Source organism: Cavia porcellus, unplaced genomic scaffold (assembly GCF_034190915.1).
Source record: "Cavia porcellus strain 051 isolate PalLab524CR breed Dunkin Hartley unplaced genomic scaffold, mCavPor4.1 scaffold_3, whole genome shotgun sequence".
Taxonomy (NCBI): Eukaryota; Metazoa; Chordata; class Mammalia; order Rodentia; family Caviidae; genus Cavia; species Cavia porcellus.
Genome location: NW_026947486.1, coordinates 27,240,037 through 27,266,420, shown reverse-complemented (window position 1 = coordinate 27,266,420; position 26,384 = coordinate 27,240,037). Strand labels below are relative to the sequence as shown.

The window sequence follows — 26,384 nt, the reverse complement described above, 5'->3', positions numbered from 1 at the left end:
TGGGCATCTGAGATGAACACACACTTCTCAGATGAAGAAATACAAATGGCAAATAAATACATGAAAAAATGTTCATCATCATTGGTCATTAGAGAAATACAAATTAAAACCACACCGAGATTCCATCTCACTCCTGAAAGAATGACCAGGATGAAGAAAACTACCAACAACAAATGCTGAAGGGTCTATGGGGGAAAGGAACTCTCCTGAACTGTTGGTGGGAGTGTAAACTGGTGCAACCATTGTGGAGGTTAGTCTGGAGATTTCTCAAAAAGCTGGGATTGTAAGTCCTATTTGTTCCAGCTATTCTACTTCTAGGCATATTCCCAGAAGAAGTGAAAACATATATACCACAGGGTTATATGTGCACCCATGTTTATAGAGCACAATTTGTAATAGCCAGAACTTTGAACAACCTAAGTGTCCATCAACTGAGGTAGGGACAAAAAAGTTGTTGTATTTTTATACAATGAAGTACTACTCAGCTATGAAGAATGATCCCATTGAATATTTACAAATAAATGGATGCAGCTTGAGACCATACTCATAAGTGAAATAAATCAAACTCACATATATAAATACTGAATAGCTTCCTTAGTGTAATAAATGGTAAGAATACACAAAAGTATGTGGTAATCATAATTCCCCATTATATTGCTTTGAAGCCTTATAATGTTTTCATTCATTAATTGGAATGGTTTTATTCTGGGTTATTTGATTTTATTGTCTGTGATGGGATCATGTGTCTATTTTAAAGAAAGCAAGACATTATAATAGCTAGTGATGATTTAATATCAACTTGTTTTGAAGTCCCATCAAGCTTTTGTTCTTGTCTCCATCGGTTTTATCATGTATCTTATTGGATTTTATTATATGTTATAGTATAAACAAAAATTTTTATAGACAAGGAGATAATATAGAAACCATTGTTCATTTTCTGTTAGTTGGTTCTGAATGCCCTATAATACTTTCATTCTCTTGAATGGTTTTACACTGTCTTTTTATGTTTGATGCTATAGTATATGAAGGTAAACTGAAATATTTCAAGGAAAGCGACACTATGGTAGCTACTGTTATGTTGGATTGTCTTGTAGTGAAACACTATGTTGCTTAAATTGTTCTGTTCTGACCTGTGTTGTTATGTCCTCTTTTATCTTAATTTTTTGAAAAGAAAAAAGAAAAATGAAGTAAACTCTTAGTGCTCATAAGAACAACTATGTACTCCACATTGAACCTCAAAATGTTTTCCACTTGTGCTACACTCAGTTGTATTTTTTGTTTCTTTGTTTGTTGCTCTTTTTTATAATAGAAGATAATGACAGCCAGAGAGCTGACTTTGCTTAAGGTGCCCTACTTCTATAAGGATGGTCCCAATCCCAAATTTCAAATGATCTCATTTTACTACCTCAGAAAAGTGAAAGAAATTAGAAAGTGAAGAGTCAGAGCTGGAGGAGGGGAAGGTCCAGAAGGAACTACTTTGAGTTTTATCTCCAGCAGAGGCCTGAGATAACTTTGGGGCAAATGCAAGGCCAGTCCAGTCATAGGCTGGGTAGGTGGAGCTAAGTCTGGTGGTAGGGATAAATGCCAGGTCCTAACCCATAGCACTCATCCGTCTTTTGGTTCGTCCTCAGTGCAGGGCAACAGGTAAGTACTGCTCTCAGCCTGGTCCTTCTCTCTCGTCTCCCTTCCCAAGTCAGATTCATGCACATGTACTTTCTGGTTTAACTAGATTTGACTCCCGCTGTGTCCATTTCTTAGAAATTTTCTATCAGTTTATTTTATTTTTTGTCCCCTCATGTCTCTTCCTGTTTTTTCTTTGTTTTCAATTTTCCTTTGTTTCTTTTTCCCTTTATGTACTCTCCATTTTTTAGTTTTCAAGATCACTCACTTCACTCTCCGGGCTGTTGTTTTCTCATACTTTTCCTTCCACTGAATTTTCTCTTATCTTTTTCTCTAAATTTTCTTCCTTTCTGTCTCTTGCCTCAACTGTATCTCTCAGTGTATTTCTGTTTCTATCTCCTCCTGTCCTATTTTTTCGATCAAGAAAGATGTCTTAATGTCTTCTTGCAATTCTCCATTCCCCTCTGCCTTCAATTCTTCTCTGCTTGGCCAAGAGAGCAGAACTCAATGCCTCAGAACCTAGGGGCCAAAACTAGGGGAAAAACTGAGAGTCTATAGTAACAATTGAAATGAATAATTGAGTAAAGAGAGATTTGCAGGAATTTAAAGATGAATAACATAAATGAAGTGTTAACGTAGAAGAAAAATGTGTCACTATGCAGAAAGTCAGTATATCTGTATTCTCACTCTTATTCACTGTGAGACCCTAGGCAAAGAATTTATCTTCTGAAAAAAAGGGCCTTAGCCAGTAATTTTCATAACGTTATCTAGTTTTGGCTTTTTGGACTTCTAAATCTTTCTGTTGCTAAGGATTTTTGGTTCTCTGATTTTATGTCTATACAATTTTGTATGATTCTTTAACAGTGGAAAAAGAGTACTAGAAAGGGAGGTATCTCGCATGTGTGAATACCGAATAGTTTCCCTAATGTAAGTAATGATTCAAATATATAAAAATATGTGGTAATCATGATTCCCCATTGGGTGGCCTTGAAGCCTTGTGAAGTTTTCACTCGTTGATTGGAAAGGCTTTATTCTGGGCTTCTTGATATGAAAATATTTGAAGCTAGAGTATGTGAGGTTTTGCCCAAATATTTCAAGGAAAAAGACACTGTGGTAGCTACTATTAAGTCGGGTTATGGGGTGGTGAAGTACTAGGTTATTGAAGCAGTCATGCTGTGACCTCTATTGTTATATTGTTATGTCCTGTTTTATCTCAATCTCCCCCTTATTGTTTCAAAAAAAAATTATTTAGTCATTTCTTATGTTTGTCTTAATTAAAGAAAAAATTCAAAAAAATTAGGATATATAAATAGTAACTCTTCTATTTCCTATTAACTTGTTTTGAAGTCCTGTGGTACTCCCACGATCTTGTTTTGACTGATTAGACTCTGTTCCATTCTGTATGATAGTAGCAAGTTTGAGGACATGGGCAACTACTTTGAAGACAATAAGATTCACTAAGATGCCCATTCTGGTTTGACTATTGTCTTCTTTGGAAGTCCTGTAATGTTTGCAATGCCTAAGTTTTGTTGGTCTTGTTCTCTGCTGTTTTGTCCAACTTTGTAATGTCTAATGAGATGGACAATTCTTTTTGAGGAGGCAGGGGACAACGTTGATAACCATTGTTGATGAACTTGTACTCTGTTCTACACCATGTGCTACGTCTGTCCTTGGTGTTGACTGACAGCTTTGTTTTGCCATATTTGACTGTATTCTTCCCCCCCCCAAAGAAAGTAATAAGCACTAAGGAGTAATAAAATCCAAGATGTGTAAATTTTGTTGTAAAAAAGAGAGGGGAAAAAAAAAAAGAAAAGGAGCTCTAGCGGATATAACAGCAAGTGTGTTTGGGGGTGTTAAATAGCTGACTTTATCAATGTTTTTGGAACATTGAACACAGCTGTTTGCAGTCTCCCTGTTTGAATGTCCACCTTGTGTTCTTTGATACTGTGATTTGAGGAACTATTTTCAAGAAAATAGTGTGTAATCTACTAGCAGGTAATTTCTTACTGTTATGGTTTTTTATTTTGTTTTGTTTTGTTTTGTTTTGTTTTGTAGTTCTGTATTGCGTGTACCCTTACGCCGCTTTGGTTTGTTTTGTGTTTTTCTCTTTTTCCTCTTAAATAATAAAAAAAAAAAAAAAAAAAAAAAGAAAGGGAGGTAAGGCCTGATTCTTCCAGATCCTGGAAAGAATTATCCAGTCCCCCTCCACACTGTATCTTTTCAAGGCAGGTGACAAATGGCAGAGGAGGAAGCAAGGAATGCTATAATTTTTGCTTTCTGTTTTGTTACTAGGGGTGGTGATTAGCTCTTCTGCCCTCTGAGACTACCAATTGGGTGTTAACTTGAAAGAAAATTTTAAAGATGCAGGGGAAAACATTTGAGTAATGATCTGTCACTTGGCCTGAAAATCCATGTATCTCTGGTTGAAATCATTGTTTGAAAAAGATCACTAGAATGCATTTTGACATAGGGGGTGCATAAATTGTTAAATGGTAGAATGAGGATAGTACCTGAAATCTGTTCTTTTAGTACAGGAATTAGTCACAAAAAGACAGTATCCCAGAATGATGCCTATATTGGTTCAGCAAAGGATATGAGTATCTGGAGTCACATCTCTGCTAAGCAAATACGTAATATTTGAATCATGGATCATAGTAGTTAAGCTAGCTTCTTTGCTTTGAGCCAGATTGCTTAATTGAAATCCTGGATACTCACTAGCTGTGCAATTACAACAACTTAATCTTTTGGGGCCTTAGATTCTTTACTATAGGCTTGTTGTAAACATTAAATAAATTGATGCTTATGAAGCATTTTCAAAGGAATTTGGAAAAGTAAAATACCCTGAGTATTTGACTATCAAAACCAATTTGGATCTACGAAATTATATAATGTAATGTCTAACAAGAATCTGGGAACTAGAGAGACGAAGTACAGAAACCAAGTTTACTTGTTAAGTTATAACATATTCAGGAGTCAGGGCTCTAGCTTTCCAGACTTAGCTTTATATATTCATGATGCAACTTTTGGTGGCTGTAGTTTCATTTTCCTTACATAGAAAAATACTTTTTCAGTGTTTACTCATGAGTAGGTATACTTCCAAACACATGTGAATTGTCTTTTTGAATCTTCATAACATCCCTGTGAAATAGATCATTCTTCTTATTTTCTATATTTTATAGATATAAGATACAGTAAATGAAAATATCTGTCTTAAGATCCTAGAGCCAGTGAGTGGTGGAACCAAGATTCAAAAACAAGTGATCTGGCTCCAAATTCTATGCTCATAATGACCTAAATTATCTAACCTGTTTTCTTGATCAATTTTGTTCACTCCAATTTCAAAGTAGATACTGATGTGGAATGATACAACACCCAAGCTGCATAGACTACAAAGTTATGGATCATAATTACGGCCAGGTAAAGTAACTTGTAGGAAAGGAGTATCACAACAGGCAATACTGGGACTAAAACTTGAAAAAAGCTTGAAAATTAGTTTGTTTTCCCAGGAGACTGAGCACGTAATGGCAGAAAGCCTGTTAGAGAAGATAAATGTATTGACTTCCGTGGAGGCTAGGCTTGCATCAACATAATTCCAAGGCAGTACTGGACTTTGCCTCCAACATTAGGCACTTTCTTTCTTATTACATACTTGAAAATTGTCATTATTTTTTGCAGGGGTGGATATGAATGGAAGGAGTTTCCAGGGATTGTGACCATCTGTCTGCCTCTTTCTAGGCCATCCATATTTGCTTTTCACTGGTAGCTACATGCTCAATAGCCAACCCCAGCCAGATGCTCAGATGTGATTCCAGAGAGGTGCTCTGCTTTTCTCCTATGCCCTGGGCTAGGTTTGGGGAGTGATCAGACCCCAATGCCGATAAACTCTGGGAGCCTTATCTGTGGTCTGCAGGCTCATCCTTGAATGTTTTTGCCTTCATGGGCAGGCACATGAATGGAAACTCTTATTTCCAGATATGAAGTAGGTACAGAATCCAATTCATGATCTACCATGTGAATAGTCATGACCACCTTATGTTTGAAAGCCAAGCCCTAAAAAAGGGGGAAATGACTTATCTAAGAACATCCAATAAAGGAATTTTGGGAATTGGTGCTTAATTAAGACAAGCTAACATCTATTCTGAAAATCTTCTGTATGCCAGGCAGTAGCCTAAAGGTTTACCATGAGTTATTTCATTTAACACTTTGAACAATTCTGCATTTCCTAGTTTCAGGGCCCACATGCCCTGGGCCCACATACTAACAGGCTACGGTGACAGTCTGTCAGAGTGAGGGAAGATACTCTAATTTGGAATAAGCAAAACAGACTACTTTGTGAAGTTAGAACATGTTGTTTGTTCCATGAAATTAGGAAGGAGGTAGGTGAAGAAAGTTGCCATGTGATGACAGGGGTCATGACCTCCTCCTGCCCACTTCTCCCTTAAAATAGGCTTTATACAGTGAAGATACTGTTCAACTTTATTCAATACCTTTCTTGGCAGTTCCAAAGTCGCGTTAGTCTTCTCACACTGCCCTCTCTCCCATTGCACTTCCCCTTAGCTTATCTTCCCCCTTCATTCTGGATCTATAATTTACCCTTTTGCTTTTAATCTCTTTTTCCCCTCTTTATATCTCTAGCTGTCTTTCTCTTAGCATCTCTCAGTCTTTCCACCTCCCATTGTACTTTTACCCTTTTAGCCACCTCTCTGTCTCTATTTTTTACTTATTTTTTAAATTTTCTTTACTAAATTCTCTGTGCCAGAGAATTTCATCTCCCTCACTAGGTCCCGGCTCCTCTTAATTCTTTTTTATTGCTTAACTTTCGCTAGTTTTTTTTCTTTATCTTTATCTTTATCTTGTGTCTGACTGACTCTCTGCCCCTGCTGGATTCTCTTCTCTGCGTTTCTGCTTTCACTTTTATGAATCTTTTTATTTTCCTCTAGGCTCACAGAACTGTCATGTCCCCTGTCTCTCTCAGCCTGAAGCCTTACATTTACATTTCTCTCTCTCTCTCTCTCTCTCTCTCTCTCTCTCTCTCTCTCTCTCTCTCAGTCTCTCTCTCTCTCTCTCCTCTCCTCTCCTCTCTCTTTTGCCTAACCTTATTCTTTTTTTCTATCATCTGTTGTTCCCATCATCTTCTTCTCATGTCTTTCATGAACAGTTTTCTTTTCTATGACTGCTATCTCCACTCCATCTTTTTGCCTTCTGGCTTTGATCTCTTTCTCTCCCACAATTTTTGTTCTTCTAACTCCATATCTTTATTATATCTCTACTTTCCCTTTTATCTTTTCTTTTGTCTGACTCCCCACTTCCCTTTTTCCTCTCCATTACAGATCCTATTCATTCATTAATTTATTTCCAAATTTGAAAATATTTATGGACTGCTATGTGTTATCTGGCTTCTATTTTTCTCATTTTCTCTCTGGTCTCGCTTTTGCTCTGCCTCAGCTTCTTCCTCTTTCACAGAAGCATAGACTATATAGTGTGCCTTATCTTCCAAACCTCTTGCATCTTGCTTTCACCTCCTCCTTTGTGCTTATCTAAAAGTCTACAGAAAATCCAAAGATAGTGAAACACCAAGCTGGTGTTACACAGTCCATAGACTTAGGACCTACCTTGTCTTTTTGTGCTCTGGATCTCTTTGCACTAACAACTCTGGCCTCGGGATCCTTCTTCTCTGGTAGAGTCTGTTCAGGAAAAATTCTGGGTCAATATTTAGAAGCTCTGGTTAATTGTATCTGCTTCAATTAAAAGGTTGAATCTTTACTTGACTGAAGCCAATATTCTTAGCAAAATCTTGGCCATAAGTATTGGTCAAAGTTTGGTTAGTTGTCAACTTTCATATCACACATAAACATACTTCAATAATCATCAGAATCACAGAGAAGTTTAATGGCAGAATTTGAGTCCAAATGTTCTGACATTCAGTTAGAATTCCTTCCTTCACTCCTTCATCTACAGGCCAGTTTCCTATTTCTCCCTCTCTAATGTTCTATTGGGGCAGTTTAACATTGGAATAGTTCTTTCCTTGAAAGGATAATAAGGACATCTCTGAGTAAGGCAGTAAGCTTTAGTTGGGAAGGTAAATCCAAAAGATCCAACATAAGAATGATACTTGGCTTTGGCATGCCCTAATGTTGGAATCTCATTTCTTTCACGTTTTCTGCAGGAGTTTGGGCTCAAGATGGTAGCAATAGCCACGTTGCTACATTACTGCCCAGTGCTTGCCCGGACCCCCACTGGCCTCCTGGGCAAAGTGATTAAGATTCATCAGTTCCTGTTCGGTACCAGACGCTGTCCTATTCTAGCCACTCAAGGATCAACCTGCTCTCAAATCTACCTTAAGGCAACTAAGGCTGGATGGGGTAAGAAGAGGTTGTTGACATGAGGGAAGAATATCTGGGTCATAAAGACAAGGTTCCAAATCATACTGGCTATCATTTAATATCTAGAAGAGTTTGCGTGAATAATGTCAAGTAGAATGAATGGATCTAAAAATATAGCAAGGATATGTCTTCTGCCAGGCTTTCTTTAAAGTCCTACTCCCACACTTTTTCTACTCCATATACCAGTCATGTTGAAACTTCTTAAAATATCGAGATTCAAACCTATTGTCACAAGATTCTGTGCCATTATTCCTGAAATATTAGTATGTTCCACACCAAGTATTAGGGTATCTGATATTTCTCATTCAACACTGAGCTTATGGATCATCTCCTCTGCAAAGGGTCATAGTTTCCTAAATCATCTAGATTTTCATAAGCATTTTCTTTCCCACTAGCACTTTACAATACATCTTCAGTGTGACACTCCCATGAGTTTAAGAGTTCTCTTAGTATAGAGACGAAACTAATCCAGTTCTGTATCTCTATGACAGCTTGAGATAAGGCTTTGTGATACAGCAGGTTTCAACAATTATGGTTGAACTGGATTTATTGCTAGGAATATACTCTCAATTACTTTTATCTTTTCATAGGTTCTCCATCTTTGGCCAATGGCCACTGTCCCTTCATGTTGTCAGAACTGCAGCATGGAAGGAGCAAGATTGTACAGAAGGCAGCCCCAGAAGTCCAGGAGGATGTGAAGACTTTTAAGACAGGTTATAGTTGAATACCACCTTATCCAACTTTATTGTTTAAAACCACTTCATCATAACCCTCAGCTAGGCTAATTCAGAGGCAGCTAGTACACATTCCCTGATGGGAAGTCTAAATGATTTTTATGAAAGTTATGGTTGGGAGTAGCTTAGACTATGCAATAAGGCACACTCAGCACAACACACACATATGCTCAGACTCCCCTAAATTCTAGCCATGTCTACAATTAGGTTAAGCCTTCTAGAGTTCTACTTCCTGTCTCCCAGGTAGCTAAACAAATCCAAACAGGCTGAGCTCCCACATTTAAGCAAGATCACATCATGAGAACTTGTATTTGCATGAAAGAAAAAGAGTCACAGTAGTTACATCATTTATTTTATTTTACTTTTTTATATAGCATACCCCCATTTTCACTGAAAACATTTTCTATTAGTAGTTTCATTTAAAACAAATTCAAATAAAATTTTATTCTCAACAGGATACATCCTTTGGAAGGAGGTGGGACCCCAAGTCAATTTGATGTTGGTGTCAATTCAACCAGTGCAGACTAGCAAAGATAACATAAGAGATGGCCACATTGTTGACATCTTTCATAGGTGTTTTTGGGATAAAACTGGGGACAAAAAAACCTCAAAATTGAAATGCAATTGTGTTAAGAAAAAGTAGAATACGGCTTATCTATCTCCAAAGTACAGGATTCCATGTCGCTAACCTGGTTACCTCACCCAAGGGAAAATCCTAGTGAGGAAAATTGTGATTCATCTTGTAGATGGTTTATTGACATTATAGGAATTCTCACATGGGGAGATGAGTAGGATCTCATTTTTCAGAAGATTTGTTTTATTCCTGAAGAAGGCTTCTATACTTTATAAACTTATTTCTATACATTGCACTGGGCCTAAAGAGTACAACATATACTTTCTTCTATTCTGCTCCTCTTCATGCCAATGAATCGAATACATCCTCTCAGACTTACCAAGCTCCCTGGTCTCAAGTAGCCTAAAGAAGACATTCACTAGTCCTCAAGATTCAGAACAGACTTCAGGGACTGTCACACATCTGAGTCAGAAGGATATGGTTGGTAGGTATGCTGAAGTGAAAATTAAGGGTATCAGGAAAGGTAAGGAGTACTGAAAGGGTTTAAAGGAAAGGGAATGGAAGGATTTTGAAACAAAACAGTGTCTGGGTTTAAGTTTTAGTGCTGGAATTTGCTGGATATATTTGCTTTTGCAAGTAAGCCATTTCCCTTTAGTGGGATTTTAATACCTTTAGCAGGTTATCATGAGGAAAAAATAAAATTACATTCGCTGAAGTGAAGCATTTCTAGCATGTTAACATGTGGCCTCATTACATATTTTAGGCTTACTCTCATTATTTCTTTTTCTTCTTTCCCTCAAAAACTCTCACCCTTCCCAGAGTCATTTTACCTCTCTTGTATGTATTTATACTCACTTTACATAATTGTATTAATTTTTCTAACATAGAATATCATTCATCTGTAAATATTTTCAACAGATACTGGAAAATATGAAGAGGAAAATTTATGTTACTCAGACTTCCATCATCTGCTGTAACTTTTTGTTATGTTTCTGCCAGATATATCTTTATGGCTATGCACAAACACACAAACACACACACACACACACACACACACACACACACACACACACACACACTGAATCCCTTTCTGTTTTCTCACTATATACATATTTTCTTTAAAATATGATCTTATTCTACCTAGTGTTCATTTATGCTGCTTTGTTCACTTAACAGTATGAGATGAGGTTTGTTCCATATCCAAAAACATAGAGCTGTACAGTAATTATTAATGGTTGAACTGTGTCTGTAGTGTTGATAGAACATCATTCAGTTAGTTAACCACATTTAATGTAGGTTATTTTCTATTTTATGCATTCCTCAGGTTAGTGTATTGTTTTATCATACATATAAAAACACCCAAAGAGTATGTATAGTATTACCTTTGTCAGATTTTTTTTAACCTAATGAGTCACCTACTAGCTAAAAAATTACTATATGACCTTGATCAGGTTAAATAATCTCTTTACGCTTCAGTTCCCTCATCTGTAAAATAGAGATATTAATGAAACTTTTCACATAGGGTTCTTATGAGTAATAAATGAAATAATATTTTGAAGTTCCCACAAGATGGCCTATGTGTACTAAATATTCATTAAATGTTGGATATGGCAATATAACTATTAGCTATTTTTATTATTATCATAGTAGTAATACTTCCATTAGTATGTGCTATGTGAGTGTGCAATGTGATATTGGTAATTAGATGCTCACAATTCTACAAAGAAACAGAGCGGCTTCTAACTGGTTTCAGGCCACGTAACTAACAAGTGACAGAAAAAAGACTAAAAACTAGGTATACTGATAATTCTTCCATAAATCTGAAAGTTATAATTCCAGTAAGAATGTTTCCACACTAACCCTGGGAAAATGAATGAAGCTATAACAAAGGCATGAAGCCTGAGTGAATGTGTGAATGAATTACTAAATGAATGAATAAGCAAAAGACTAGTGGAATGAAGTAGTGGAGAATTAATATGATCCAATAAGTCAGTGACCAAGCAAATAAATGAGTATATTGAAAAAAAATTTGAAAATCAATATTAGTAACACGGATAAAATGTAGCCTAGACAGGAAGATTTAAAATGAATTCTTTTCATCCTCATCTCTACTACTGCAGGAAACCATGCTTTTGATTATGACCAGTTTTTCAGGAACAAGATCATGGAGAAGAAAAAAGACCACACTTACCGTGTGTTCAAGACTGTGAACCGCTGGGCTGATGCATACCCTTTTGCCCAACACTTCCCTGAGGCATCTGTGGCCTCAAAAGATGTGTCTGTCTGGTGTAGTAATGACTACCTGGGCATGAGCCGGCACTCTCGGGTCTTGCAGGCCACACGGTGAGTGATAGTCTGGAAAATAAATTGTGTGAATATATCAAGAAAAGATCTAGAACCAGATCTGATAGTATAAACCTAAGGTATACCACAACCTCCAGTATGTCTACTCTTCACATACTAAGTCAGTAAACACACCATATTTTCTAAATTCTCAGCTATCTGGTGCTACGGAGGAAAAGGATTGGGGACCAAGCAAGGTCCATTCTCCATAAGCTCTTAATTTAACTGAAGAATGCATGTTGTTAAGAGATTGTGTGTGACCTCCTTTAGGTTTTTCAAATAGCTCAAATTCAGATTAGCTTTTCTCTCCATCCCTGAATCCCTCTAGCTCTGGATGAAAGGGCATGTCTACCTTCCTATCTTCCTCATTGTATTCTCTACTTGGTCACACAAGACACAGTTCATTTAGAATAATTAAGACAACATTGATCCCAGCCAAGGAAGGGCGACCTACTCAGTTCCTTTGTTCTTGACAAGAATTTTTTTTTCTTTTTCTGGTGTCCTTTCTATTTTCTCCTGCCAGGGAGATTCTACAGCTTCATGGAGCAGGAGCTGGTGGTACCCGAAATATTTCAGGTACTAGTAAGTTTCATGTGGAACTTGAGCAGGAGCTAGCTGAACTGCACCAGAAAGATTCAGCCCTGCTCTTTTCTTCTTGCTTTGTGGCCAACGACTCTACACTCTTCACCTTGGCCAAGATCCTGCCAGGTAAGCCTGAACCCTGATCTTTGTTCAAGGATGGTGTCCTGAAATATGATATCTAGTCTCATTGTCACTACTGCCCATTTCCTCTATGCTAAGTTCACTTGCTCCTATTTTCTTCCTTTATATCCACCTTGCATATCCAAAACAGTATATGATTACAACACTTTCATCTTTTTCTTTTGCACCTATACTGAGAATCAGGACTGGGGAACATCACTCAACCTTGCAGAAAAGAAAAATTATAAATCCATTACCTTCCAACTCAACTGGGCAGTTAACACACATCAGTAGTTATTTTGTGTCTCCAGAATATGTTACAAACCATCTTTCCTAGCTAAAACTTTTGACCACCTTCTCATTCACTCTTGCTAAATAACTCCACATCTTACTTCATAAATAACACAGAAACCTTGAGACAGGATCTCCTTATTTACTGACATTAAACTTACAAACATCTAATTGTTCATCTACTTTTCCCTATTCTTTCCTTTTACAATGAAAGATGCATTTCTCATTCTGCCTGAAACCATTGTTTATCCATTCACTGGATTCTATGTTTTAAAAACTACAAACCTACCTTTGTTTTTCCCTTGGTCAAAAATATTTAATGGATTCCCATTATTCTTAAGAGTAAACCTAATGGCTGTAATGGCTTCTAAAACTCTCAATAATGTACCTTCTACATATTTCTTTGGCCTTATCTTTGGACATACCCTTCTCTTCCTCTTTCATTTGGTAATTACTTCATTTGCTCATTCCCTCACTTATAAATCAGTCATTTGCTTATGCATCCATTCACTCAAGAAATATTAACTTAGCATTCACTATGTGTACTGGCTACAAGGTATAGAAAGATAAATGGATTTTTGTTTCTAATCTCAAGAAACTCCCAGTCTGAGGTAAAAAATACTGGGCTTAATCCCAAGTACCTCAAATGAAAACAACAATGACCACAACAAAACTCCAAATCTTTCAAACCATATCCTCTAAGAAGCCATAACTCATTTTCTCATATAGAATATACCCCTTACTCCTCCGACAGGCCACAGCTCCTTGATGTCTGTGCAATACAAATAGTTTAATAGCTCTCTCTGTTAACTTCCCACCCTTACCTACCGTTGCATAATTACACAGTGAAAATCCTGCACTCCTCAAATTATACATAAAAGCCTTCCTTTTTTTCTGTGTAAAGGGAGTGAGTTCCATAGTGAATAACTGCCCTCCAGAGCATAGGATGGCAACACTGAAAGTCCGATAGGATTTTAATCTCTATACCTAGAACCAAAATGATGATACTTTGAAGGTTGGGATTTCATATAGACCAGGAAGATTTCAGCATCAGCCTAAATCTATAAGCATTCTCTGTGAGAAACAAACAAACAAACAAACAACTCTTTCCAAGTCTTGATCTTATGTGTTCCAGAGAATGAACCTAGGCCTGTCCTCAAGGAACTCTAAAGCTTCCTGGGAAATTAAATTTTTCTCTACCCCAAGATAGAGGCCATACAAGAGTTATAAATGATGAGAAAAAGAATGTAATTTCAGAATTTCAGGAGAGGGGAGTTTTTCTAAGGGAGGAAGAGATATTACAAAAAGTTTTCCAGAGGAAGAGAAAGCAAAGTACAGTTTTCAAAGTGTAGAAGAGATAGAGTCTCTTCCCCTGCCAAATCAAATCTCAAGGTTGATGTGTGAGTACTGAAACAGAAGTTTAAGAATTATACATCTGGTTCCTCAGGGTGTGAAATTTACTCAGATGCAGGCAACCATGCTTCCATGATCCAAGGTATTCGCAACAGTGGTGCAGCCAAGTTTGTCTTCAAGCACAATGATCCTGACCACCTCGAGAAACTTCTAGAAAAGTCCAACCCTAAGACACCCAAAATTGTGGCCTTTGAAACTGTTCATTCTATGGATGGTATGTATATATGTGAATGTATGTTCGTTATAATTGTCTGACAAAAACCATAATGAGGATGTTAACAACTAAAAATTTTAGGTGATTATTGCATGGCAAGCTAAGTTATTAGTATTAATTTATGTGAGTGTCAGAATTCTATGGGGTAGATTCTAGTGCTATTTTTATTTTTTTTTACATAAGGAAGACAAGAATTAGAATTACTTACATAGGGTCATAAAACTAGTAAATTCCAAAAATAAAGATAATTATTTCACTCATCTTAAAGATAAAGAAACTAAAAACCAAACTATAGTTTTGTTTGTGTATTTTTACCCTAGGACATATAACTCCCAATTCCTTCACATGACACTCCTTCTTTCAGAATAATGCCTATCAATTATGCCAGTGTTTCTACAATGGAAAGTTTCATAAACCATTGCCTAGGATTTTCAAGTTCTGTTAGGAAACACTGAAGTCAAAACAGATTTTTCAAGTCAGTTAGACCTAGGTTCACCTACCTTTGATACATACTACCTGTTTGACCTTGGGTAACTCTAACTTGCTGAACCTCAATTTTCTCCAAGGGAAAATACCTGGTTGTAAAAATTACAGATGATTAATGCCATTTCGTTTGTTATGCTGTAACACAATTAAATTATTTTTATCCTTCTACCTTTTTTCTTCTTTCTATTGAAACAATACTCAAAGTTTTCTATTGCTGGTCCTACAGAGCAGAAGTCACATGTTTTAGGCATCCCATTCTGGGTCTATTTAAGGAATGAGGTCCTCATTTCATTTTTTGACACTTTTCTAACTAAAACAAGAGAGGATTCATAGTTTTCCTAATTTAGTTAACATAAGTGTCATGCAATGATTATGTGTGCAGGCTCTGATACCAAGCTATCCATGTTCAAATCCCAGAATAACATTTTTATAGCTTTTGCAAATTTCTTAATTGCCTTGTGCCTCAGTTACCTTATTCGTATTTGTAAAATAGAAGTAATTAATAATAAAAGAGATGCCAGGCATGGCAGAGCATGCCTATAATCACAGTAGTCTGGGAGTTTAAGGAAGTGGGAGCACAAGTTTGAAAATATATATGGAGAGAGGGAGAGAGAGATGTAACTCAGTGCAAAATCCCTGGATTCAATCCCTAATATTCTGAAAAAAAACCCTAGATGTAACTAACTTAGTTTCATGTTCACTTCCATATTTCTAGAACCAGGAATAAAGTAAAGACCATGTTGATCATTTTTATATTTCTAACACTAAGACTACTCAAATTCTTTATTTCTCTAGTGGAAACTATGTTGGTGGGACCATACTATTTACACTAACAAATCAGTGGCTCCTTGATAGTTTTTTTTTTTCTTTTTGGTATAAAATCTGCCAAAGCTGTAAATTTTGTGGTTGTCTCCCATTTTAAGGGTTCTTGAACCATTATATTGTCTTATTTGTCTCAGGCTCTACATCTCGTAGTTGACTCTGTTTCTGTTGTCTTACAACATACTCATATTTTTAAATCTTGGTCTGGAGCTCCTGTTTCCACCTATAGAAATTTACTCTGCATTCTAATTTCCTCTGTCTCATCAGTTTCTAGGGGATAGAGAAATAGGGAATGGCAATATGTGTGGGTTCCTTTAATATGTAGAGTGACCATGAAGTCTATGTATGAGATTCACATTTGAAAACCTTATATTCAACTGTTAGCACACTGGAATAAACATGGAAAATGGTAAGTCTGTATGGATAGTTGAGGAGAATATATCAATTATTTTTCCTTTCTCCCTCCCCTCTCTCTTGTTCTCCTCCCTATTTGAATATTTTCCTCCTATTTAAAAATACATTTTGGTTCTTATTTACATTTTAGGTTTCTCACACCAGAGAAACAACACAGTATTCACACATGTGCACACAATTTATTTCATTTAAGAATATAGACTCAAGGTGCATTTCAGTTATTTTTAATTCGCCTTCATTTGATAGATTGTAACTGAGTCGAGGGAGATGTTCCTCAGGGAGCTACACTGGCAGAGGCAAGAGAGAAAAGATAGAGGCAGAAGCACAGTGAAACTCAGAAAGAGACACAATTGCACAGAGAAACTAAAGAAAGACAGACTGAAAGGCCACAAACAATAAGAAAAAGAAAGGGGAACTGATGGAGAGAGGGAGAAAAAGGAAGAAGGAAGGAGAGAAAGGAAAAGTGGGCAGAGTACTAAGAAAAATAAAGGCAGAGACAAAAAAGACATAAAAATAAAGATAGAAACAAAAAGGAAATAATGACAAAAATCTAGAAAGACTGAAACAGGGAGGACCAGGGAAGAAGAAAAATACTGATAGGTTTTCTTAATAGTATCTGGTTAAGGCTAAAACAACAGAAACAAGAGACTAGGCATCATAAAAATGAAGTAAAAATACATGCAGAGAGCCAAGTCTTGATCTCAGGCTAGAGAACACACACACACACACAAGCCTGCGCCCACACACACAGGCCGTGGTTCTGGCAGAATACTCCCAAATGAGGATAGACACCCTCTTCCAGTTCTATAACACGTTTTTCAATGCCAAGTAGGTATGGATGGAGTTGAGGAAGGGTTATGATCTCCTATCCTTATATTTTGACTTTACTCAGGTGCCATCTGTCCCCTTGAGGAGTTGTGTGATGTTGCCCACCATTATGGAGCCCTGACCTTTGTAGATGAAGTCCACGCTGTTGGACTGTATGGGTCCCGGGGTGCCGGGATTGGGGAACGTGATGGAATTATGCACAAGATTGACATTGTCTCTGGAACTCTTGGTGAGTGAATACATTGGACTTCTCTTATACGCAGTCCAGAGGAAGTCTCTGTAAGACCATGTACTTCCTTCTATCCAAAGTTCAGGAGTTGAATTTGGGTGGAATTTAAAGTCCCAGACTACTGACCTCCTGGATTCTTTCTATCCACTCTCAACCCATTGCCAGGTGGATGAGAAAGTTTAGGGGGTTGGGTTTGAAAAGACCTCTGAGCTGGGCCAAATAGCCAGCCAGGTTCAACTTGAATAAGTGAGGAACTGTATTTTCCTCCCCCACACCTGCCCCAAACTTCATCTTAGTTCCACTTCTGGCCCTAATCAGCTAAATGTCCCCACCCTGATCCATCCTATCTAGTCATTACATATGGTAGAATTTGAAAGTCCTATCGTAGAGACACAGAATTATCAGCTCTGCCTGCCTGGTCATGTACAAGAGAGAACAGCAGAAGCCTAGGAAAGGAAGCTGGAATTGCAGCCTCAGGTGCATCTTGTTTTACCTGAGGCATGATCCTGTTCCCATGGATTATTTAAGGAGTTAATGTATATCTTTCTCTTTCCTATCTCCAGGAAAAGCTTTTGGCTGTGTGGGCGGCTATATTGCCAGCACTCAACATTTGGTGGACATGGTGCGCTCCTATGCTGCTGGATTCATCTTCACCACTTCACTTCCACCCATGGTGCTTTCTGGGGCTTTAGAATCTGTACGTGTGCTCAAGGGAGAGGAAGGTCAAGCCCTGAGAAGGGCCCACCAGCGCAACGTCAAGCACATGCGCCAGCTACTAATGGACAGGGGCCTTCCTGTTATCCCCTGCCTCAGCCATATCATTCCTATCCGGGTGAGAACCCCACCCTGCCCACTGCCTTCCTCACCTATCTCTTCTGAGAGCCTTCCTACTCCTAGCAAACGTACACTGTGCTTCTGTCATAACTTTGTGTTCCTGTGAACCATCCTACTTATAGCCAGCTTTATTCCTCTTTTTGAAAAATCATCATTCTGAATTAATCAACCTCCATCAGCTATTTTCTCATGTTTATAAGATTGAGAACTCATGACTCACCATTCAGTAATTTTCAAAGTGTTTATCAAGACCATCAGTGTGACACAAACTCACTTTAGTGGGGTATGATCAGCATTAAAAATACAAAGTGTTGAAGTACTTCACAAATGGAGTATCACCTGGTGAGGTATTTGTTCTTTTTTTTTTTTTTTTTTTTTTTTTGTACCAGGGATCAAACTCATGACCTAGCACTTGCAACGCAGGCGCTTATTCCGCTGAGCTAAATCACCGGCTTTTGTTCAGTTTTGTATGTGTGTATTTGTGTATATATGTGTATGTGTACTCAAAATATTATAATGTAGAACATTTTTGCTAATGAGAATTGAATACAGAAAAGTAAAATTAAAAGCCGTATAACTAGCTTCTATTTTAGACCTTCAACTATGTTTGAGTGTTGACAGTGCCTTAAAAATGAACTGCTATTGGCATGTGTTTGTGTGAATTGATAAGGTAAGAACACTTTTTGTGATAGTTTCCTGGATGAAACAGAAATATAGTCATTTCTCGGTATTTTTGGAGGACTGGTTCCAGGACTGCTTCTTCCTCCAACCTTACCAAAATACATAATTGCTCAAGTCCTTTATATAAAATGGCACATTTGCATATAACCTACACAATCCTCCCATATACTTAAATCATTCCTAGTTATAATACTTAATACAATGTAAATGATATAGTAATATTTGTTACACTGTATTGCTTAAGAAACAACTAGAAATGTCTGTGTGTGTTCATTTAACAAAGGTTATTGTTGTTGTTTTGAGACAGGGTCTCACTATGTAGTTCAGGCTGGCCTTGAATTTACTACATGGCCCAGGGTGGCCTCAAACCTGTGGAAATCCTCCTGCTTAGCCTCCTGAGGCATGGGACAACATGCCCAACTATACACAGTTATGAAAAATTATTTTTGATATGACTTTGGTTGAATCTTTGGAGGAAATCTAAGCCTACAAGACTCACAGAAATAGAGAGCCAACTATAGTAACTGCTTGTAAGGCTAACCCAAAGTTCCTTTGAAAGATTGCATTCTAAAATGTTTTTTAAATTAACCTAGTGACAGCACCACAGAAATGGCTTGTTAAGTTTGTCTCCTTAACCAGAACAATTCTAAATTTACCAAGGTGTTTTCTTTGTAAATAACTTCAAGACATGGCCTCTGGTACCACCCACATCCCTCCTTCAAACCTGATTACTGGGTTTCAAATCCTCCTTGAGAGAAATTCTGAAGCTGCCACTAACTACCTGCATATTAAAAACAAACCAAAACAAAAACTCGGTTCTCAAATTCAGTTGTGTTCCTTGATCTGGGGTCCTGTGTTTAATAAAGCAAGTGGTAGTATGCTCTGGGTGGCAGATACTAAAGGGCCTTTATTTTGAGCCAGGTGGGTGATGCAGCACTCAACAGCAAGATTTGTGATCTCCTGCTTTCCAAGCATGGCATCTATGTGCAGGCCATCAACTATCCAACTGTCCCTCGGGGTGAGGAGCTGCTGCGCCTGGCACCCTCTCCGCACCACAGTCCTCAGATGATGGAAGATTTTGTTGGTAAGTTCTCAACACAGAAACCTACAGTATTTTCCTTTCCCTCAGTCCTAAGATCTGAAGAAATTAAAAATATATTTTTCATTCAGATTAGAAATTATTTCTGGAACATCCATTGTATGCGAGGCCCTGTAATACTGTCATGAATGAGAAACAGATCATAGACCTACAGTATTCTAATTTCATTGGGGAGACCATAGTAAATACACATATTCTCAAGGAGTGATCAAATCCTAACAAAGACAATACATAGATTAGGTATGGTAGCAGAAAATAGGGGCAAGAGGAGGGGCATAACTTGGCCCATGCTATCAAGGCAGGGCTCCTAGTGACGGGACACCTGAGCTAAATCTTGCAAGGTAAATCTTGCACTTGGATCAAAAGAAGAAAGAAGGTATTTTAAAGGTATTCCTAGGAAAGGAAAGAGCCTAAGGAAAGGGAAGGATGTATACAACAATCAACTTGAGATATATTGGGAACACTAAGCCAATATTACTGTTATGCAAGGCATTACGAGTAGAAAGATGGAGGAAAGAATCAATCTGAATCTACAAAGGCAGTGCAAGATTGAGACTACATTGAGAGGAATGTAGAGTACCAGTTTGGGTTTTACCCTGAAATATGCAAGTTCAGTCAATTCATCTAAAGTTTACTATATTTGTGCTGAGTATAGTTTTTGTTGTTGTTGTTTTGTTTTGTTTTTGAGAAAGGGTCTCACTATGTAGTCCAGGTTGGCCTCAAACTCATGGAGATCCTCCTGCCTCAGCCTCCTGAGTGCTGGGGTTACAGGCATGCACAACCACGCTCAGCTTGGGTGTAACTTTTAATAAAGGGCCTAACATAAGACAGGTGCTCATTCTAGGTTTACTGAATGAAAGACAGTAGGCAGTCAATGCTTTAGCAGAGAAAACAGACTACAGTGTTGGTCCAATGTGATGAATTCTATTGTTTTAGGAGCTGGAAAGAGACACATTTGTAGCTGGAGAGCGTGAGAAGAATGAAATTAGAAAGGTTTAGTGGGTGAGATAATACTTGTGTTCCACTTAAAAGTACATGTAGACATGGTGCAAAGATATTCCAGAATAAGGTAATTTCAAGGAGCAACAGTTGAGACAAGAAAACACAAAAATATACTGTCAACAGTCATTCTATCTGAAGTATAGGCAGTATGAGAGTTTGAGGAACACAAGACAGATAAGTGTCATTCATTCACCCAAAACTATTAGATAATGCTGGCTAGAATTTTTTAATCACTTACTGTGTGTCAAGCACTGTTCTTAACATTTTACATGTGTTAATCCATTTAATCCTTGCAACAATCTTGTGAGGTAAAGACACGTTTATCATTCCAATTTTTGTCTTGGTGGAAATCAAGGTCACAAGTACTAGATTGAGACTGGAGACCCTGTTCCTGTCTCCACAGTCATAAGCACTAAGTCTATTGCCTCTCTGAGCTGATGAATCACACTCTAGAACATTTTCTCTTCTTTCAATTGGTATGGGCTTCAGTTACAGAGATCATGGTACTCTTAGGGACTGTTCACTTAGACTGGACTTTTACAGGAATGATAATATGAGAGGGATCTACTCAGATTCTACTACTCCCTCAATCACATAGCCAACCTACCCTGAAATCCTAAAAATCTTTAATTTTTCTCAAATCTGTTTTTTCTCCACTGCCTTTCCTTTAATCCATGTCAACATGATTTCTTCCTAATTTCTGTTTCTCTCAAGTTCCTCTGTAATCCTTTTGCTATACTGAACAGAGAGAAATTTTTTAAAACCTGACAATATTCCTCCCCTTCTTAAAATCTCTTCAGGTTTCCCTACTGTCTAGACCCAAAGCAAGATGACCCGTAGGGTGAAGGAAAAGAGTATTAGAATTTTGTTTATTTTTAATCTTAAAATAGGAAATTAACCTTCTCTGATATTGTTTTTAACACACAGGCTGACAATGATACATGCATAAAATACACAAATAAACATATAGATTTAAAGTACATGCTAAGCCTTTTGTGCTGAGGAGGCAGCTTAGTCCAAAATTTATAGACACCTGGTCTAAAGAACAGAGTTCAGGGTCATTTGCATGGCATACAGTGCTTTCCAGATGGTGATGTTTACATCCACTCCTCTTCACAACACATATTCTCGAGCTACACCAAATGACTTATGGTTTATTCATTTTGCTTTGCTTTATTACTAGGTCCTTCTTAATGGCACTCTCTTCTTTCTGTAATGTCTTTTAAAATTTTTGAGACTGTATCTCACTGTCTTGAACTCACTGTGTAGCCCAGGTTGGCCTTGAACTCATGGTGATTCTTCTACCTCAGCCTCCTGAGTGCTGGGATTACAGGCATTGGAAAATGCATTTCATCACCCATTCTTTTGGCTTACTTGCCTTCATCTTCTAGTCTTAATTCAGGCATCCTTTCATTTTTTCTTTCAACAAATATTTATGGATTACTCATTGTAGATACTAGTCTAGGTGCTGGGAATCCAGTAGTAAACAAATCAGACACAAAATTTCTACCTTCCTGGAGCTTATATTCTGGCACAGGGGGATAATCAAACATTTTTAAAAATAAGAAAATTAAATGGCCAGCTAGTACTCAGTGCTATGGAAAAATTAAAGTAGAAGTGGGGACAGGAAGTGCTAGGAGCAAGGGCTAGTTTGGAGGATGGCTGAAATATTAGAGTGGTAATAGGAGAGATTTTTGAGTTGATATTTGAGCAAAGATTTGAAGGAAATTAAGGAATTAATCTGGGCAGATAGCTAAGGGAAGGGTACCCTAGGCAGAAAAAAGAGTCTAAAGAAGGATAAACTCTAATATGGGAGTATTTCTTTTTTATTTGAAGAATAATTAGATGCGTATGGATGGAGTGGTGTTAGCAAATGGGAGAATCTGACAGAGAGAGAAACATGGGATCAGATTGTATAGGGTACTATAGGTCCTGGGAAAAATTCTAGCTTTTATTTCAAGATCCTTTGGATCTCAACAGAGAACTGACATATCTGACTCAAAATTTAAAAATTCTTCAACTTCTATGCTGAGAATGTACTAAAAAGAATAAAATGTGAAGAGGGAGACCTAGGAGAAGGTGACTGCAATATTCCAGTTGGAGATAAAAGTGGCTTAGACTGAATGACAGCAAGGAAGGTTATAAGTAGTTAGATTTTAAAGGTAGAGTCAATTGTATTTGCTGATAAACTCAATATGGAGTAAAAGGGGGGAAAAGAGATGATGACTCTAAAACTTTTGGATTGTGCAAGATGATGACTCTAAAACTTTTTCACTGAGATGGAAAAAGTTGAAAGTAGAGCGGGCATGGTGGAGGATAGGGACATGAGTAATTTTGTTATGTTCATGTAAAATTAGTTATATCTCTTAGATATCCAAGTGGAAATTCAGAAAGTCCATTAGTCATACAACTCTGGAATTAAAGAGATTTCTTGACCAGAGATGAAAATTTAAGAATCATCTGCATATACTGTAGATGAAATTTAAAGCTACTAGACTAGGCAAGATCACCAAAGACATGATCATAGGAAAAAGGCTAATGTACTTCCTACAGCTGGGTCAGGCTGTCTCCTCTGAGTTCCTGTATCCTATAAGATTGACACACCACATACACTGCTCCAGGATTCCTACTCATAATTCTGATGCCAGTGTGTGGTTAGTGTTTGTCTCATCTTCCTCACCAGGGTAGGGGTTTCCAAGCAATCAGATTCACTTTTTGGGCCACAAGTACCTATATTTATGAAATGGTCCAGACCAGGATAGTATAACTTCAAATTGTGGCAGAGGAGTGCTGCCCAATCTTCTATACATCCTGGCAATCACAGACAAATGACAATATTTGATCACATTGGTCTAATAGACAAAGTTACTCAAGGCTTGAGGTACCTCAAATGTTTGAGTTCAATATCTTGGTATATCTGTACTGTGACACAGAGATTTAGAAGACCAAATCTAACCAATTATTTCTTTCCCCTCTCTCTACCATTTTCAGGTAAGTTGCTAGTAGCCTGGACTGAAGTGGGGCTGCCTCTTCAGGATGTGTCTGTGGCTGCTTGCAATTTCTGCCATCGTCCTGTACACTTCGAGCTCATGAGTGAGTGGGAACGCTCCTACTTTGGGAACATGGGGCCCCAATATGTGACCACCTATGCCTGAGAAGCCAGATGACTTGGATGCTTAACCCATCTACACTTCACTTGAGACTGGGCCTCCTCCTATCTTTTGCTTTGTTGTGTGCCGCTACCTGACTTGCGTCTAAAAATAAAGAGCAAATTGCAGCACATGTCACCCTTTATTAAAGGACAGAGAACAAATGTACTCTGCACTTCCTCTGTCAAGTGCCAGACGCATGAAAAAAACACAGATCACTTATTGGTCTGACCACTATATCTCACCGATAAGGAAATCCAGAAAGAGGGAAAAAATGGGCAAAATCTACATGATGAGACGCACAAAGAGACAAAACATTTGACAGATTTGAAATTACTTTTTCAATAGTTTTGACAAAATTTAGGGCTTATTTTTTATATTTTTAATTATTATTTTCTCACAGTACATGATGATGTTTATCATGGGCAGGTAGTACATGTACACAACACATCTTCTTTTTTGTCTTTTAATTCTTTCATCCCTCTCTGGTCTTTCCATCTCTTCATCCCCTTCTCACTTAAACAAGATCATCCTATTTTCTATTGTCTACATTTATTTTGCTTTTTTATATTCTGGGTTTCTCACATAAGAGAAATCATGCAATATTTAAGCTTGTCTTTGATTTCACTTAACATTATAGTTTCCAGACACATTCATTTACATATGAATGTCTTAAGTTTATCTTTCTTTATGGCACAGTAATATTGTTTCATTAAAAGAAAACAATAAAAACAAAGCAATAGAAACGATATAGGATTTCAAAATAAACATAGGAAATTAACAATAGTCACTATATTGCACATTGTTATCTTTAAAATACTTGCTCAAATTACAAGATATAGGAGCTGGGGTTTTGGCCCAGTGCCACAAACATCTGCCTGGCATGTGTGAGGTCATAAGTTTGATGTCCGATATAAAAAAAATAAATTACAAGATATGGGCTTGCAAAACAGAGCAAACAATATAAGCAATCAGTTTCCCTGAACTAATAGGATCAATAGTGGAATTAGCTAGTGTGTGTGTGTGTGTGTGTGTGTGTGTGTATTTCCCCTCCTTTTTAATTCATTAATTTATTGATGGGCACACAGGCCATTTCTAAAATTTAGCTATTGCAAGTTGTGCTGCCTATAAACACAGCCATGTATGTATCACTGTAATATGATGGAAACATATCTAGAAGGGAAATAAGTAAGTCAAATAGACTTTCTGGTTTGGGTTTTATGAGAACTCTCCTTACTGATTCCCACAGTGCTTTTACCAGTTTATACACCCACCAACAGTGTAGGATTCCTTATTCCTCACAGCCTCTTCAACATTTGTTATTAATCAAGTATTGATGACAGCCATTCTTTTTGAAGATAAAATCTCAGTGTTGTTTTAACTTGCATTTCTCTCATGGCTAAGTATGTTGAAATTTTTTCAAGTGTTTATTGGCCATTTGCACTTCTTCTTTTGAAAAGTGCCTATTCATTTCAGTTATGCATTTTTTAGCTGAGTCTTTTATTGGAGGAGGGTCTAATTGTTTTAAGATCTTTACATATTCTAGATGTCAGTCCTCTGACCAAGGAATGGCAATTTTTTCCCATTCTGTAGGTTGTATCTTCACTGTTTCCTTTGCTGTGCAAAAGGTTTTTGCTATGATCTCACTTGTTAATTCTTGGTGCCATTCTTATGACATTAGGGTTCTGTTCAGAAAGCCGTGTCTGTGCCTGTCTTCATGTTGTATCTTTTTTATTTTCCAACAGATATGAGTTTTAGCATTTAGATCTCTGATCCATTTTGGTTTTAGTTTGGTACTGGTGAGATATATGGGTTTAGGCTCAATATTCTGCACAGATATTCAATTTTTACAGCAGAATTTATTAAAGAGGGAGTATTTTCCCCATTATGTTTTTGGACCCTTTTTCAAAGATTAAATTTGAATGTGCTGGGGCTGTTTCTGTTTCACATATTCTGTTCCATTGATTTGCATATCTGTTTTTGTGTCAGTACCATGCTGCTTTTATCACTGTAGCTTAGTAATGTAACTTCAAATCTGGGACTGTGATGCTTCCTGCCTTGCTTTTGTTTAAAGGATTGCTTTAGCTATTCTGGTCTCTTCTGGTTTCATACGAATTTTATAGGATTGTTTTTGTCATTTTGATTGGATTCTTTGAAACCTATGTATCAGTTTTGGAAGTATATACATTTTAACTATATTTGTTCTTTCTATCCAAAAAGATGGAATATCTTTCCATTTCTGATGTCTTCTTCAATCTCCTTTTTCAATATAGAAGTCTTTCACTTCTTTGGTTAGGATACTATCTAAGTATTTACTTTTTTTGATACTATTGTGAATGCTTTCTCCATAATTTCACTGTTAGCAAGTTCATTATTAATGTACAGGAACATTATTGATTTTTGCATGTTAATTTTGTATTTTGCTACACTGTTGAATTGGTTAATTTTAAGTATCTTTTGGTGGAATACTTGGATTTTCTATGTAGAGAATGTCATCTGCAAATAATGATACTCTGGCTTCTTCCTTTCCTATTTGTATTCCTTTTCTTTCTCTTGGCTAACTGCT

At 37.2% G+C, this 26,384-nt stretch overlaps 1 protein-coding gene across 2 annotated transcripts; it reads left to right on the top strand.

The window, feature by feature from the left end:
* The first annotated feature begins 1,490 nt into the window (after positions 1 to 1,490).
* On the top strand, positions 1,491 to 23,949 carry Alas2 (5'-aminolevulinate synthase 2). 2 transcript variants are annotated; one of them, XM_003461750.5, is made up of 11 exons: positions 1,491 to 1,644; positions 7,787 to 7,982; positions 8,594 to 8,716; positions 9,685 to 9,795; positions 11,432 to 11,654; positions 12,178 to 12,362; positions 14,095 to 14,274; positions 16,889 to 17,053; positions 17,617 to 17,885; positions 19,490 to 19,652; positions 23,661 to 23,949. In XM_003461750.5, the coding sequence occupies exons 2-11, from the start codon at positions 7,802 to 7,804 to the stop codon at positions 23,822 to 23,824; spliced, it is 1,764 nt and encodes a 587-aa protein (XP_003461798.1). In that variant the 5' UTR covers positions 1,491 to 1,644; positions 7,787 to 7,801; the 3' UTR covers positions 23,825 to 23,949. The 2 variants fall into 2 exon arrangements, with proteins under 2 accessions (XP_003461798.1, XP_063102035.1); XM_063245965.1 differs by lacking the exons at positions 1,491 to 1,644; positions 9,685 to 9,795.
* Positions 23,950 to 26,384: the final 2,435 nt, after the last annotated feature.

What these genes read in the sequence shown, in the direction of transcription:
- Alas2 (XM_003461750.5), top strand. Translation starts at nt 7,802, where the DNA reads ATGGTAGCAATAGCCACGTTGCTACATTACTGCCCAGTGCTTGCCCGG. An exon ending in GAGTCAGAAGGATATGGTTG is followed by an intron (nt 9,796 to 11,431) that starts GTAGGTATGCTG and finishes CTACTACTGCAG; the next exon opens with GAAACCATGCTTTTGATTAT. An exon ending in GCCATATCATTCCTATCCGG is followed by an intron (nt 17,886 to 19,489) that starts GTGAGAACCCCA and finishes ATTTTGAGCCAG; the next exon opens with GTGGGTGATGCAGCACTCAA.